The sequence below is a fragment of the Taudactylus pleione genome, unplaced genomic scaffold, assembly GCF_031769625.1.
Source record: "Taudactylus pleione unplaced genomic scaffold, aTauple2 ptg000085l, whole genome shotgun sequence".
Classification (NCBI taxonomy): Eukaryota; Metazoa; Chordata; class Amphibia; order Anura; family Myobatrachidae; genus Taudactylus; species Taudactylus pleione.
The window spans coordinates 12606639-12623656 of record NW_028284487.1 but is presented as its reverse complement, the minus strand read 5'-3'; the positions used below and the strand labels follow the sequence as shown (position 1 = coordinate 12623656).

Here is a 17018-nt window from a genome sequence, read left to right as displayed (position 1 = left end):
CATCCACTACCCGACTATGGAAAGACAGTACGATTACGACATTGTAATCGTACAGTCGTTCCTGATCCCCTGTAGTGCCTACACTGAACGATATGTCATTCAGTGTAGGCACCCTCCCACATCCCTGAACATGGCCAATCTGTTATCGGGGTGTATGGGATTCAGTTGTTGCTATGGAAATTAGAAGCCAGCAATGACCATTGGGATATGTTACTTTAAAATGGATAGAATGGTCTTGGATTGCAAACATCGGTGTTAAAATCAAGTACTATTACCCCTCATTGAAGTTCAGCCCTGTAACTAAATAGAAACGTCAGTGTCCCTAAAATCTCTAACCATCTTCTTTTGGTCTTGCAGGAAACATCCTATTACTGGATGGAAGAGAGCATTCTGAGAAGCAGAAGCTTATGCTGATAGACTTTGAGTACAGCAGTTACAATTATAGGTATGAGAATACATTTCTAGATTGATAAAAGTACTAATCTATGCTTTTATTTTCTTGTTTTTTTAAATGGGCAACATGAGAAACTGTACAGCTGTTGTTTTTTCATGTGCATGGAATACCAACTGTGCACGTTTTCATGTGGTTTGGTGAACAGCTTACTTGTTTATAGACAGGAATGTCCATCTTCCTGAGCTGGGTCAATCTGAAACCCTTTTTTGCTTAATATTTTTAGTCTGATCATAACACCAGTATATACACAAAAAGAAGATATACAAGTACACAACTCCAAATTAACTGATTATATATAAATAAATACATTTTGCAGTAAATAGAGGTTTTTGGCATAATCTTGGCCAAGGTTATGGGCCTACCCACCATGTACGGGTAACCCCTGTAGGGTAGGTCCCTAACATACTAGGGTTCAAATCCAGAGCGCAGGACACCCTCAAACTAGCCCAGCTAAGCCGCCCCAAGGCACCGCTCTTAAAGCTTAGCTGGGCTAGTTTGTGGGTGTCCTGCGCTCGGGATTTGAACCCTAGTATGTTAGGGGCCTACCCTACAGAGGTTACCTGTATGTGGTGGGTAGGCCCATAACCTTGAGCAAAATTTATGCTAAAAACCTCTATTTACTGCAAAATGTATTTATATATAATCAGTTTAATTTGGAGTTGTGCACTTGTATTTCTTCTTTTTGTGTATATGTCAATGGTCTCCACAGGTAGCATCTCCAATTATATATAAATATATGTTCAGGGTGTGCAGTCTGAGGCCCATTTTCTACATAACACAAATATGTAATGCTCTATTGATGTTTCAGTGTGTGTGCATTAAACCCACTGCCTTGCAGATGGATAAATGCACTGAGCACCTAATAACCTTGTTTACATGGAGGCTAGATATTGCAGTGTTGCCCAGTCCCTAAGAACCTGAAGTAGATTCAGCACTAAGGAACTTTGTTGTGCAGGGTGTCTTATTGTGGACGCTTCAGTGATCTGATTGGTTAAGCACATGTCATCTGAAAGGGATTAAAAAACTGTTGGGGGTGGTGTGTTTAGCAGGCTAGGAAACCAGAGTATAAACAAGCAACAAATGTGTCCACGCACATCTTTGCTTTAGTCGTGCTAAACAGCCCCTCTCGGCGCATACCAGGTCCCATGAGACTCTGCTAGTGCCTGGCGTCTTCACATCTTTTTTTGCCGAAAATGTCTGTCACAATGCAATGTGACTAGGATGTACCCAGGAGACACTGCTGATTAATATGATATGTGACACTTGTATATACTGTATGTGTGCGATTGAGTCTCAATCAGCATGCGATGTGCTATGATGCAGCGGCCACAGATTTTTTCCACGTCAAGTTCAGTTTACAGACTCCGGTGCACACAGATATACAAGTGTCACATATCCTATTAATCAGCACAGTCTGCTGGTGCATCTTGGTCACATCACATTGCGACCAAGATGCATATTCAGCAACAAAAGAAGCCCAACGCTAGCAGAGTTGCATGGGACCTGGCAGCTCACTCAACTATGGAGGATAGATATAGGAGGACACACCTGTACATCTGCCTCTGCGATTGCTGCAGCCGATGACCTGTAGTAATTCTTATTTCACACTGTACTGATATTACTACAAGAGTAGAACTGAGCGACATTATATTTGATATTACCCTGGAACATGTTTCACTGATCTGATGATTTTCGTCTCTCCAGGGGATTTGACATTGGGAATCATTTCTGTGAATGGATGTATGACTACACCTATGAGAAATTTCCATTCTTCAAAGCCAGTTTTTCAAATTATCCCTCAAAGAAACAACAGGTACAAATATGAGAATATCTGAAACGTGGTATAGAGGGGCAGCTGTTAAGGGGCTTTCAGCCATCATCTGCAGATTCCAGGATGCTCTGATACCTGGGCAATGGAGGCATGCTGCCTGCTGCAGATCCACACACTGCCGCTTGTTGGGATTAGCAGGTTGGATTCATAGCTTTTGGAGGTGGGTTGGATTGTAAATCTTCTGTCCATCCCTGACAAATGTCTTTGTGCCTCTTGTTTTCTAGCTTCATTTCATATCCAACTATATGGCTGAGTTTCAGCCTGGGTTTCAGAACATGAGCAGTGAAGAGAGAAGTAAAGTTGAGAATGAAATGCTTACTGAAGTTAACAGGTGAGTCTGATAGTAATTGTAAGTAAAGGCAAATCTCTAATGGCAGGGTATATCACTAAACTAAACGTGGACTATTAGAGGTTATCCTGTTTGGGAATATTTCATTACAGTTCTGGCAATTCCTCTCACTAGTGTATGAAGAACAAGTTGGCAGCTTGTGGCCTCTTGTAATACAAATATTGAGCAGATTTCTGACTAGTCTCCTACCTGCTATAAAGATGAGCTGGAGAAAAGTATGGAACTGAACTAGATAACCTTAAACTACCAGTTAAAGGGGTCGTCCGGTTTTACATCGTCCCTCTTCCTCTTCATTTTCTGCTCCTCTGTATATGAGGTGTGATTATTAAATGACGAGACTGATGCTATAAGTTTTGTTTAATTATATTAAGTACATTGTAACCCCTTTCCCCTTCTATGTACTCCCCTTCTGCATTCTTATTTTCCATAGGTCAGAGCCGCGCTGTAGCTCATTATCTGTCAGCTGTCTCATCAGCGCCATCAGTTTCTTCTTCTTTACCTCAGTAACTGATGCAAAACGGGTTTACTTGAGTACAGATTTGACTTTAGGGAAAAGAAAGAAGTCACACGGTGCTAGGTCTGGCGATTCAGTGGGCGTTTTGTTCAATTTAACAAAAGTTAACACGTTGCTCTACTTTGGAACTAAGAATTTTTACGATGCACATGAAAAACACAATTTTTTCTTCAGGATCCATAGGGATCCACAGGGATACCATGGGGTAATGTGGTTGGAGAGATCCAGGCATCAAACTGTTAAAACTTTCAGCTCCCAGGATGCCTCGGGTCCTCCTCCATATATACCCCAGCCACAGGCCTTCAGTTGTTCGTTTGGTGCGGCAGGATTCAGATGCACCTTTGTAACAGGGTTCTGCTCAGGCAGTCCTAAGCTTTTTTATGTTTTATTTAAGTTTTTATGTTTTTGGGTTGGCAGTACTGAGCGTCTGAATTAAAACGCATGTACAGCTACTCAGTATACCGTCTACATCCCCCGGGCCGCAACACTAGTAACAGGGCTGGTGATTTCAGCGGGTCTCGGCTGAGCTTGCTAGCAGCAATGCTGGGACCCGGGCGCGCGGAGATGTCAGGTAAGGTGATTCCTCGATTTCAGGGAATCGTTCGCGGCAGTCCTTACTTCCGGTGCAGGAGACGCAGTGATCGCGCTGAGCCAAAAAAAATGTGGGTCCCAGGGACCCCTCACTTAAAAAGATTTGGGTCCTACTTTACTTTTTCTGGGTCCCATCTAAATGAAGGTTTCTGTAAATTTAACAATTTAGCAGCTACAGACCTTGAAGAATGTAGCAGATGACATTGGCCCCAGTAGGAAAAAAAATGAACAAATTGGCCCCTGCATGAAGAAAACCACACACACTGGCCCTGGTAGTAAAAAGCCAAATACATTAACCCCCACATGGAGAAAAACACACACATTGGCCCCGATTGTTTTTTTATCCTAACACATTGGCCCCAACAGGAAAAAATAGAAACACATTGGCCCCCACAGGAAAATATAGAAACACATTGGCCCCCACAGGAAAATATAGAAACACATTGGCCCCCACAGGAAAAAATAGAAACACATTGGCCCCCACAGGAAAAAAAACAAACACTTTAATCTCCACATAAAGAAAGACACACCCATTGACCCCAGTAGGAAAAAAAGCCAAATACATTAACCCCTCACATGAAGAAAAACACACACATTGGCCCCGATAGGATAAAAAAAACCACATTGGCCCCCATAAGAAAGATAAAACACTTTTGAAAAAAAAGAAACACAATTATTCAAATTCATTGCACTGCAGCCTGAGTCAGCACTGCAGCCTGCCTTGCTGTGCGACTGAATAACTGTAGCGGGAGGCAGCATGCAGCTACGTGACATCATATCTTATGGCTACCTGGCGGCGGTCTATACTTGCCGCCCTGGCAGCATTGAGTGAGGTTGGACAAGCAGCCTAGCAGAAAGTCAGATTGGCTGCCTGTCATTACAGTGCGGCTGCTGTGCGGAGCTCAGTGTGGTGAGCAGGGAACCCACCCCCGCTTTTTATATACTGCAGACGGGTCAGGTCATCAGGGAGCCAAGGATTGGCCGCAGCAGAGCACGTCCCCAGGGACCCGCCCATTTTGAAAGTGAGTGCCCGGTCCTCCATACTGGGTAAAATACGCGCTATAGCGCGTATTTGCGAACACTGAGACGCACCAAAAGCCGCTGCAGTCTGAGCCCGGAGCGTCCGCATCCTCACTAGACCACCGGCTGCTACGAGCCCAGCATACCTGGCCAGTTCATGCAGCTTAGGGAAGGTAGGCGCTCCCCGGCAGCTCCTCCCCTGACCCAGACGCAGTGCCTTCAAAGGTTTTCACACGTCAGGGTCGCTCCTCCTACCCGCCTCGTGTATATGAGACGCTCACAATCCACTTTCTGCTGCTGTAGCTGTTGGTCTCTGGAGGTTTTGAGTCAGTCTCCCTGTATACCTCTCCCATGGGCCAGGTATATAGGGGGAGATTTAATAAAGCTTGGAGAGATAAAATTGGAGATAAATAGCACCAACCAATCAGCTCCTAACTGTCATTTTTCAAACACAGCGTGTAAATTGACAGAAGCTGATTGGTTGGTGCTATTTATCTCCAATGTTATCTCTCTCCAAGCTTTATTAAATCTGCCCCTTATATCCTACCAAGCATCGTGTTTTGAGTAGTTAATTCAGAGCCCAGTGCAACTAAATTTGCATATGCATTATTTCTGACTGGCAGTTATCACTGTTTTTCTCCTCATCCCTCTGTTGCAGGTGTGCGGGGGTTTTCTTTTATACTTCACATTTATTTGTGATTTTTGAAGGTTGTCACATTACATTGCATTGTTACCTTTATAATTGATATGCTAAAAAGTAAAGGGAATCAGGAGGGGGAGGCCCCTGTGCTGGTTTCATGTAAAGCCTGTTGGGCAGGCTTGTCCTCTCAGGACTTTATAAAGGATGGTTTGTGTTTTGTATGTTATAAAGAACCACCTCACCAGTCCAGTATACCAGTACCTGTACAAGAGCCAAAAAGGAAAATATAAAGATATCTTCTAGAACAGGTGCTCTAATGGGTTCACTTTCCACAGCAGCTGTATGAAATAGGGCTAGTCAACCCCAACATAAAGTACAAATGCCTGAAAAGTCAACAGCGCTAGTAGTGAGGGTAATCAATTTTCAAAACACAACCAGATGAAGTGTGATGTAAACAACTAATAAATAATTTATTTTCTATATATATATGGCAATTTAACAAACATTTGACATTGTGCACCTTGACTCTGAATATGGGTATTCAATGGGCTTAATAAATGATGGAAATGTCCTGTTCCTATGTGACTCCTTAATAATGGACAGCAAGTGTTAAAGGCTCAGTGGTAGGTCCAATTAAGATGTACAGTCTCATACCAACTCACGATGCTGAGGAACCTCTATCGGATCCCTTGGAGTGGTGTGGGAGAAAGATTTCCTGGAGACTTGAGTATGTGCAGTCTGACCGTTATCCACTTTCAAGATGAAAAAACAATGTCCAGGAGTCTGGTTCAGGTCACAAAGCGACCATGGTGCAACAAAATGTATTCCAATAGATATCAACAGAGTAAGGGTGCTCCACATCTATACCATACCATACCTATACCTGTAGAAGATCCATCTTGGGTATCCTCCTTGTCTCGGGTTATGAAGCAGTTTGTGGATCGTATGGCTACTACCATACTGCCTCCTTGTATGAGGTATCCACAGCATGCTATGTTTGCACCTCCTGTACATCCTTCCTGGATGGATGCTTCTGCCCACTCAAGTCAGAGTATGGCTCAGTCAGCTGTTGCAAGCAGACCGGCAGTTACTAAGGCGATTAAGCGAAAGTTATCTTTTTATCGGTCTGTTCAGCATATGGATTCAGACTCATCAGAGTAATCAGATGATGCGCAGAGTTCCAGGGTCTAGCTCGGGAGAGGAGGACCATCCGTCCACAGTGGATGTTCCTCCTTTGGTGAGGGCGGTTGAATCAAACCTAGATATTCAGGATAATGAACCAGGCACGGGGTAACTGTTTTATGTGAATAAAAGATTAACATTGTTGTATCCTTTCCCAGCTTCTGAATGTGCTAAGTGGGAGGTACCTCCTACTGTGGATGCTCACGTGACGCACTTAGTCAGAAATGCTACATTGCCTATTCAGTCAGCATCTTCTCTTATGGTTTCTACAGGTAGGAAAATTGAAACATGTCTTAAGGCAATGTTTTCATCATCGGGAGCTGTTATTCGTCCATCTATGGCTGGAGCCTGGGTAGCCAAAGCTGTTGAAGAATGGACGGCGGCATTGGAGGATTCTACCAGATGCTACCAGAGAACATATGATGTACAGTATATCTCCCACATACGGGAAGCGGCCTCCTTTTTGGGAGGTGCTGCAGTAGATGTTGGCATTTTAGATTCTAAAGCATCAACAGCTTCAGCAGTGGTGTGCTGGGTCCTTTGGTTAAGATCCTGGAAAGCTGATACAGGATCATAGAAGGCTCTGGAAACCTTACCTTTCTATGGAAATATACTTTTTGGAGCAGAGTTAGATAATCGCTATTCTGGCAGCTTCAAAGTTTGCAGGTCTGCCATCTACGGGTACGAAAAAATGTAGGCAGTTTTCTTTTCGGTCCTTTCGTCCTCAGGGATGAGCAAAGGAATAATCTTCCTCCAAGCCGTCTAGTTTTCGCAGGACATCCAGGTGACAGACTGAGAGGTCTGGGCCGGCCAGACATCCAGCTTCCAAACCGGACGACAAACCCTCAACCTGATGGGATTGGCCTCCTCCAGGGTGGGAGGCAGGCTTCTTCAGTTTGCTGATTACTGGCATCAAACAACAACATATGCCTCGGTCCGAGAAGTTGTCTCTCAGGGGTATGCCCTCACTTTCCGGATGCATCCTCCCCAGAAGTTTTCTTGCACAGATCCTCCATAAATTCCCTGCTGCAGGCAGGGGTAATAATCCCTGTTCCTGTGTTGCAACAAGGAAGGGGTTATAATTACAATCTATTTTTGGTTCAAAAACCAAATAGGGCTTACCGCCCTATTCTAAATTTAAAAACCCTCAACAGGTTTATTCATGTACCCAAGTTCCGTATGGAAACTCTCCAGTCAATTATTTTGGCAATGGAGCGTGGGGATTTTATGGTTTCCCTGGACATTCAGGATGCGTATCTGCATGTTCCTATTACGTCATCCCGCCAACAATTTCTACGGTATTGTTGTCCTACAACAACATTACCCTTTGGCCTATCAACGGCCCCCAGGTATTTACCGAGATAATGGAAGTCATGACGGCCTATCTCAGGCGTCATGGAATCCGAATACTACCATATCTGGACGATCTTCTGATATTGGCACAAATTCAAGTTGTTTTACAAAATTATCTTCAACTGACCATAGCCTGCCTACAAAAGCACGACTGGATCATCAATTAGAAGAAATCCTCTTTCTCCAACACAGCAGATGATGCATCTGGAAGCACTTCTGGATTCTCAGGTACAAAGGGTGGCCCTATCATTGGACAAGAGGACAAGATTGTGGCCCTATCATTGCGAGTATGCAAACTGCTACGCAAGCGATGCATTTCCTGGGATCAATGGTATCCACCTTCGACATGGTGGGATATGCTCAGTTGCATTCCAGGCCTCTGCAGAGATTGATTCTCTCCAGGTGGAACCGACAGTATCGGCTAATAATGTCCCAGAGGATCCTTCTCACTCCAGAGGTTCGTCTCTCCCTCTTGTGGTGGCTGAAAAAGGATCATCTGGACAAAGGATGCCCATTCTGGATTAGAAAATTGGGTGCTTGTCACCATGGATGCCAGTATTCGCGGATTAGGTGCAGTGACAGGTCATTATTTATTTATTTTATTAACAGTTTCTTATATAGCAAAGCATATTCCGTTGCGCTTTACAATTGGAAACATAAATAGAACAAAACTGGGTAATAACAGACACATTTATAGGTAGGAAGGCCCTGTTCGTAAGCTTACAATCTATAGGGAAATAGGCATTGATACATAAGGATAGGTGCTATATATTGCATCTTGATCCAACCAGAATGCAGCGGATGGGGGGCAGTGACAGGTCATTACACCTTTCAGCGAAGATGGTCAAATCAGGAAAGTCATCTGCCAATAAACATGGAGCTGCGAGCAGTATACAAAGCACTTATCATGGCACAGAACCTGTTCCACGGCAGGCCGGTCCAGATCCAGTCCGACAACGTGACTCCGGTGGCCTATCTCAATTAGGGAGGCACGCAAAGTCATGCAGCCATAGAGGATGTGACAAAGGTTCTGATTTGGGCAGAACGTCATCTTCCAGCGAACTCTGCAATTTTCATACCAGGAGTCCTCAATTGGGAAGCAGACTTAAGTCATCAGGACATACACGCCTGAGAGTGGTCTCTCCACCTGGTAGTGTTTCAGCTCTTGGTGAACAAATGGGGTCCAGAGACCAATCAGCATCATTCGTGGACGCACTGGCAGTAAGATGGGACTTCAAGCTGGTGGATCTCTTTCCTCCGATTTCCCTCTTCCCAAGAGTCCTCAGGAAATTCAAACAGGAAGGCGGAACAGTAATTTTTTTCACTGACATACAGAATGTATCCAAAGACAGTCCGTATCCTCTTCCTCTATGGCAGGATCTGTTAATGCAGGGTCCCTTCTGGCATCCGGACTTACCTCGTCTGGCTTTGACGGCGTGGCTCTTGAATCTTCCATCTTAAGAGCCAAAGGTTTCTCCAGCTCTGTGATTCAAACGATGCTTAGGGCACGAAAGCGTGCCTCTGCCCACGTCTATTACAGGATTTGGCATTCTTTTGTTCAATGGTGTTTCTACATGAAGTATGATCCTTGAGTGTTTAGGGTTTCCCGGGCACTGGGTTTTCTCCAGGCTGGTTTAGACCTTTGTCTTTGCCTGCCCACTTTGAGAGTGCAGGTTTCTGCATTGTCTGGTTCCAGAGAAAGATTGCTTCAATACCAGATGTTTAGAATTTTTTTTCGGGGAGTTCTAAGAGTTCAGCCTTTTGTTCCACCGGTAGGACCGTGGGATCTGTCTTTGGTTCTTAAGGGGCCTACAAGCTCCCCCATTTGAACCTCTGGACTCTGTAGACTTGAAATGATTGACAGCAAAGACACTTTTTCTCCTTGCTATCTCTTTTGCAAGCAGAGTCTCTGATTTGGCAGCGCGCTCTTGTCGCTCCCCATTTTTTATTTTTCATCAGGATAGAGCTGTTCATTTGTACAAGGGAGGGTTACCTTCCTAAGTTAGTGTCCATTTTTCATGTAAATGAAGAAATTGTAATTCCAGCTTTTCAGGCTCCAGAACTCTGTAGGTCAGTGGTTCCCAAACTGTGTGTTGTGGCTCCCTGGGGTGCCTCGGGACACTTGCAGGGGTGCCTCAGGTTGGTGGTTCCAGCACCAAATAAAATTATTTATGGTCAATGTAATGTAAGTATGTGGACAAACAGATGCTCAAACTTGTCCACCACCACATAATTGAACCTAAGGATGACAGGTCAGCACAGTTCACTTTACTACATTTTTCTAATTTCTTCACAATAACAAACGTTTGGCTTAGAGGTGCCGTGAAAACAATGCTGATACTCCTAGGGCGCCATGATTCCAAAAAGTTTGGGAACCTCTGCTGTAAATGAAGCCTCCCTGGATGTAGTTTATGCTCTCTGTATCTATGTGGAACGTACAAACTCTGTTAGAAAATCAGATGCTCTTTTTCTATTATATGCTTTTCACAAACGAGGGTGGCCAGCTAACCTGCAGACCCTGGCACGATGGTTACATATGACTATCTCGCAGGTGTACACAAAGCCTGATCTCCCTGTCCCAAACACGGTGACAGCACATTCTACTCTGTCTGTAGGGCCATCACGGACATTTAGTCGTCGTACCCCTGCTGAACAACTGTGCAAGGCCGCCACGTAGTCTTGTGTCCACACTTTTCTTAGGTTCTACGTCTTTGTTACTTTTTCCTCTCAGGATGCTTCCTTTGGGCGATGAGTTCTCCTTTCTGCTCAGGAGAGTCTCCCACCCTTAGAGGAACTGCTTTGGGACATCGCCATGGTATCCTTGAGTATCCTTATGGACCCTGAAGAAGAAAATAAGAGTTATGTAGACTAACCATTGATAACTTTTTCTTTGAGGTCTATAGGGTCCACAGGGCGCCTACCCTGATGCACCTGGCTGCATTGGTTATTTTTTCTTTCGGTCACGGATTCCCTCATCTTGTGTGAGAGTGCTTCTGGTGTACGATATTTCTTTCTTCTCCTCTTTCCTTCTCCTGCCTTGAGGCTTGTTTACAAAACTGGAGGCCTGTGGCTGGGGGAGGGGTATATATGGAGGATGACCCGAGGCATCCTGGGAGCTGAAAGCTTTAACTGTTTAGTGCCTGGATTTCTCCAACCATATTACCCCATGGTATCCCAGTGGACCCTATGAACCTCGAAGAAAGAGTTATCAATGGTAAGTCTACCATAACTCAGATTTTCTTCTAAAGCTATGTGATGGCAAACTACCTGTGCGAGAGGGGTGAAACTTACAAAACCGTTTTGGGATAGTCCAAGATCAGTGTTCCCTTTTAACTCACGCAGTATGATTTATTGTTTGCAAGTACAGTCTCGTTATTTAATAGCCACATCTCATAAACTAGGTTGAGGTGCGGTGTCCTCCTGCTACCTGAACTCAGGAGCTTGTTCCTGTCATTTATGATGAGATGGAAGTTCTCCATACAGTCATGCTGGTTCAGTTAGTGTAGCACCTGTGGGAATGTTTTCAGTTTGTCTAGTCATTGCTGCATTGATTTCGTTCTACCCTGATTGAATCGGAGTGGAAGACTGATTCCTTCCTCTTCTTCTGTTTTGGCTGCCATGTCTTAACTGAAGGCAGGAGCCAGAATGCCATTTAAATTGTGTCTAGTGTACAATGATAAATAAAGGGGGGCGTGGTGGGAGTCCATAAAAATTGGGTGTCTGAAAGCGTACAATGCCCTTAACATTAACACCTATAAAACCAACAACTTATTTATCTTTTCCATGGCAGCTATTAACAAATTGTATTCAATACATAGCTGACAGTTCATGTGGCATGAGAACATCTTTCTCCGCACTAGAAGTGACCTGCAACCGGAGCCAAGAAAGATACAGAAAACTGCTTTGTGCACTAAGACGTATATGAGACACCATTAGCACAGTAGATATTCGTTAACTGTGGTATGGAAAATATTGCTTTAACTTGAGACTCTGGTCTTTCTCTTAGGTTCGCTCTTGCTTCCCATTTCTTCTGGGGTCTTTGGTCTATTGTACAGGCAAAAATCTCCTCCATTGAGTTTGGCTATATGGTGAGTACCATTTGACCCTCCTTTTAGGAATAAAGTGTTTCATTGTGGCTTCTGGAAACAACACGGTGATATAACAAACATTAAATTGTCGCAATCTCTGGTTAGTCCGCTCCTAGCATGGTTGTGCCTGAGAGCCGCATGCTGTGAGTTATAATTTATTACCAATGACTGCAAGGTTTTACTTTAATCCAAAAATACATCTTTAGCTGGATGGTATTAGTGTAGATGCTCAAAAAATACTTAAAATGTGTAGCGTTGTCCATATATAAAAGCATGCAAAACCAAGATTGTTGTAATGATAACTTGAGACCTGACACTTGTTTTGCCTTTTCTCATTTAGGAATACGCAATGGCTAGATTTGATGCTTATTTCCAACAGAAGAGGAAGTTAGGACTGTGATTCTTCCCTACATGGACAATGACGCGAAAATATACCAGCTTTAAGCATTTATAATTTTTTCTCAACTTATACAATACAGTGTTCTTTGAACCATTACTGCTATATATGAATGTAATATTGCTGTGAATTGTCACTCGGTTTACGGATTCTGAAAGTTGATACACAAGTAAAAATAAGTGTTTTACAAATGCGGTGGTAAGTAGGTAGGTGAATGGCAGCCATTTTGTTGAATGAATCAAAATTCATGAGAATAGAACCTATTAATTCAGTAATGGCTATTACTGTCTCTTGGGCATGAAAGCCTATTGGTGTCATGTCCCACTGATGCTCATCAACTTTGTTCAGACACAATTCTGATCTGCTTTACTTGTGAAAACAGGAAGTGTTATTTCAAGCTTTTTAATATTTTTTTTTTATAATGTTTTGTAATTTTTTCTAAATTTTAATAGATGTTTTTGCTCAAATCACTGCTGTCAATTTAAAACTTAAATGTTTAAATGAAAGATACTGTAGTTCCTCTTAAAGATATATATTACAATAGACCAACGTGGCACTTCATCTGAAGCTCTGGACACTGCACAGTTGGGCAGTAGGTACTGACACTACGCAAGCTGAGGACTTTTGAAGAGGAACCAGCCAGACTGACAAAACTAACTTGGACTATGGAATATTGTATTGTGCTCTTAATACTTCATCCAGTGCATGTAGCAGACTGAGAAGATGATTTAATTTTCAGAGGTATAACCTACATGTCTGCAACTTGCATGAAATGTAATGACACTAGGCTAGCACAACACATTTCTCAATGGCTGAGAGACTCTGCTGAAAATCTGCTGCCCACAAAAAAATCTGCTCTCAAAATTTAGTATTTGAATGCTGAACTTCAGAATATTGTTGGCTTGTTACTCAATTGTATAGAAATTTTTATTTTACGATTACCTGGATACATTTGTATATTAATACACATGTTTGTAGTGTAGAATATTTGTAGCCTTGAACAGCCACCTTACTTTATATCTTAAAGCACATGTATGAATATTGCAGTGTTTATCATAGTCATGTAGACTATTTTTATGGTCCAGACAATATATTTGATAAGGCTTCTAGCCCATCACAAGCACTGAGGATGGAGAACTGACAACTGGTTAAATGTTCTATAACCCTAGTGCCTCGTACACACTCGACTATAAAAGTGAATGATAACGACTCTATATCGCTCAACGATATAACGTTTATATCGTCTAGTGTGTATAGTCCGAACGACCGACTATGCGTGCTCCCGCGGGACGATAACTATGTCTGCTGTCGTCCGAACATGCAGGTCAATCTCAAGATATCATCAGGAACTGCCTGTTCGGTGATGTGGCAGGATGACGTCACTGAACAATATCGTTAGCAATATCGTTTAGTGTGTATGCACTATGTTGCTTAGCCGGCAGTTCAAGGGCAAACACTGACAATATCGCTCATGGAGCATATCGTCTAGTGCAGAGGTTCCCAAACTCCGCCATTACAGTCCACGTTTTAAGGATAACCATGGTTGAGCACAGGTGACTTAAGTAGTACCTCAGTCAATTTTATTTATCCATGTAGACTCAAGCATGGATATCCTTAAAACCTGGACTGTAATGGCGGAGTTTGGGAATCTCTGGTCTAGTGTGTATGAGCCTTTTGTACAGCAAAGGACAAAAAGCCGTTTGTGCCACTTGGTGTATACGGGTAATAGTAATATTCATAATGAAGACCTATAAAATTTGGTAAAATCATAATATAGCTGTGAATGTCTGTGCAAAATGTACTTCACTTACTTTGATACACTCTGGGTTTCCTTGCAATGTAGCTAACATCAGTTTTACATGCATGGTTATACACTATACCCAATGCTTTGTGTCACTGTATAAGGAGTATGCTTTATTTTCCTCAGGGAAACCTTTCCCATTGATCTAGTTCTAGATCTGATCCTGATCTAGTCGGGATATGTAGCAATGGAACATCAGCATAAAAGTAAAGGTTTAATTACTATTAGGGATTTCCGTGAATGGAAGTTTGGACAGACAAATTATATTGCTCTCAAATACAAGTTTTTGTGACTAATAAAATGGGTGACTGCTGTGGTTTGCCCTAGGCTGGACTTGGCATAACTCGTGTCCAGTACATCAGTATTACATGCCCAGCCATAGCATCTGTTTTCTGTTTCTATAAAATGTGAATTAAGATTTTAGTAAATTTGACTCTGTATTTGATTCTTTCGTAACAAATCTCTCAGTGGGGTTTTAATGATGTGACTAAATATAGAAATACTATGTATTGATTTTAACAAATAAATCAAAATGTTTTTGTTAGAGGAACATAATCACCTTTTATTGAATAGGTTTAATTATTTAAGTTACAGCAATGAAACCTGCCCTTGTTTGGTCTAAATCTACGATGCAGCACTTGCTGCCCTGTCTTCAAACACTGAATTTAAAGGGGCAATTATATTCTTTATAAAACTTGCCTGGTTTTATATTGAATATAATTTACCTTTCAAATTCAGTGACCGAAACCACTGAGGACGCAGTGGCTTTGAAAAGTGATGCATAGTAAATTTAGGCTTCTCTGTACAGAGAACATGCAGTCATTTTGTAATGGGTGAAAGCTGCCATTGTGGGTACTGTTGGGTCACATCCCTTTTTTTTTTTTGTAAAAGTGCCACAATGGGGTAGAGATGGCCAATTGCAGTACTGTAGACTGCCGTGTACTCATTCTGCAGATGTTTAAGGTAGTGTTATTTCCTACAGGTATTAGAGAAACATTGTTGTGACTTCTATTATACTGTGACATATGAAAATACTATTCACTAAATATCCATTTAAGACCATTGCTTTTCTTTGTTTTTTGCTTTTCTTTGATTTTTATGCAATGAATTATACAAAAATCTTTGGGATATAATGTATAAATGTTTTATTTTTCTTATACATTCCCTGCAACTGTCATGCAAAGCAAAGTAACCTTGCACTTATTTTATGAAATGTGAACTGTATTTTTTTTTTATAATAAAATGTGGTTGGTTAATGTTTTTGGCTCCCTTTTTTTCATTAGGCATAGTTAAAGAGCCTGTAAAACCATTGTGCGATGTAATTATTTACCAAATCTGGGGAGTTACTTGATTAATGACACTTGATAAGTGTTTCTTCCAAAAATAAAAAATGTGTAAATTAATCTAGTTTAAACTATGTCCTACCTTCGAACCATTAATAATTTAATTCTATAATGGAGGATATCCCTTTAGGGTAAAATAGAATTTATTATTTACAGAAAGTAAATTGATAATATAACCCACTCCCCCATGTTGAAATGTCTACCCCATCTGTGTAACCCCTCTCTGTCTAAAGTGGAGAGACAGAGTATGTAAGCTCTCACAAGCAGTGACCTCTTCCCTCCAGGTAATTTTCCTTCCCCCACCTACACTGTCATCTACTCCGTACTCCCTACAATGGCACCTAACCTTGGTTTCTGCCACCCTCATGCTTATTTGAGCGTTATGAATGCTGAACCAGCAATATTTATAAGCCTTGTACTTGTCTTGTACTTTAATGCTGAGTACACAATGGCACAATGTCTAATCAATTGGTTGGCCAATATATCGGGTGCCCATCGGCCAGTGTGTACCAGCGATATGTCGGTGAACGACGTCGTTCAGACATATCTCGTCAGCTCTGCTGCACAGCCGATGACAGATATATCTGCAGATATCTGGCCATTGTGCTGTGTGCACGGGCGGTCTGCCCATACACTTGCGCAGAGGCCACAGGGAGGGGGACGTGGCACCCCAGCGGGACCCGTGGCCAGAAGACAAATGATTGTTCAGTGTGTATGAACAACCATCATCTGCAGATATATCTGTCAGGTGTGTACCCAGCATAAGTCACTGTTTCAATGTTTTTGCTTATTTGTTTATATACTTTGTTAGACGGTGCGGAACCCTTGTCACCATATAAGAATGATAATAATAAGAAATTAATATTTAAAGACGGCATCAGTAAAATAACATCAGACATAAAATCTAAATCCAAAAAATAAAGCACTAAATAAGTATATTTTTCTCCTTCATCCAATAGGGGACACTGGAGCATATACAGTGGGGTATAGACAGGTGAGAGTGGAGCCTGGTACTTTAAATTTCTTTAGAAGTGTAGTTGGCTCCTCCCCCTCTATACCCATCTAAGCCCAGTTTAGATGTAGAATCTCCAGCCCATTTTTTTTTTTTTTACTTTTTATTTTATTTTACTTGATGATCTTCACAGGCAGACGGCATGCTGCTGCAGTCTGCTTGCACTGTTGGAGCCCATCTTAGGAGACATGCCACAGCTGCTTGCAGCTTGTTTCCGTGTCTCTGGCCACAGGGTCATCGGACTCTGTGGCCCTGCCACAGCTGCTTGCGGCTAGTGTCCGGGTACTGAGGCCCCCCTGCACACTGGATGGCTTTTGGCAGCGGTAAATAAAACCCACCACCTTAGTTGGCACAGGTGATGGGCTCCATGATAGCGGGTCAAGCCTCCCAGCTCTGGCGCCTCTATTCTCCCAGTATGGAGAGACTGAACGCTGCGGCAGTGT

At 42.5% G+C, this 17018-nt stretch overlaps 1 protein-coding gene across 1 annotated transcript in view; it reads left to right on the top strand.

Annotated features, from left to right (window-relative positions):
• LOC148531713 (choline kinase alpha-like) overlaps positions 1–15478 on the top strand; it is a 39161-nt gene extending 23683 nt beyond the window's left edge. Inside the window, exons 8-12 of the mRNA XM_088468369.1 lie at positions 358–445; positions 2159–2267; positions 2510–2616; positions 11941–12022; positions 12363–15478. Of these exons, the coding sequence (XP_088324495.1) occupies positions 358–445; positions 2159–2267; positions 2510–2616; positions 11941–12022; positions 12363–12422 (446 nt within the window). The 3' untranslated portion in view covers positions 12423–15478. The remainder of the gene's footprint in view (positions 1–357; positions 446–2158; positions 2268–2509; positions 2617–11940; positions 12023–12362) is intronic.
• The last annotated feature ends 1540 nt before the right edge of the window (positions 15479–17018 follow it).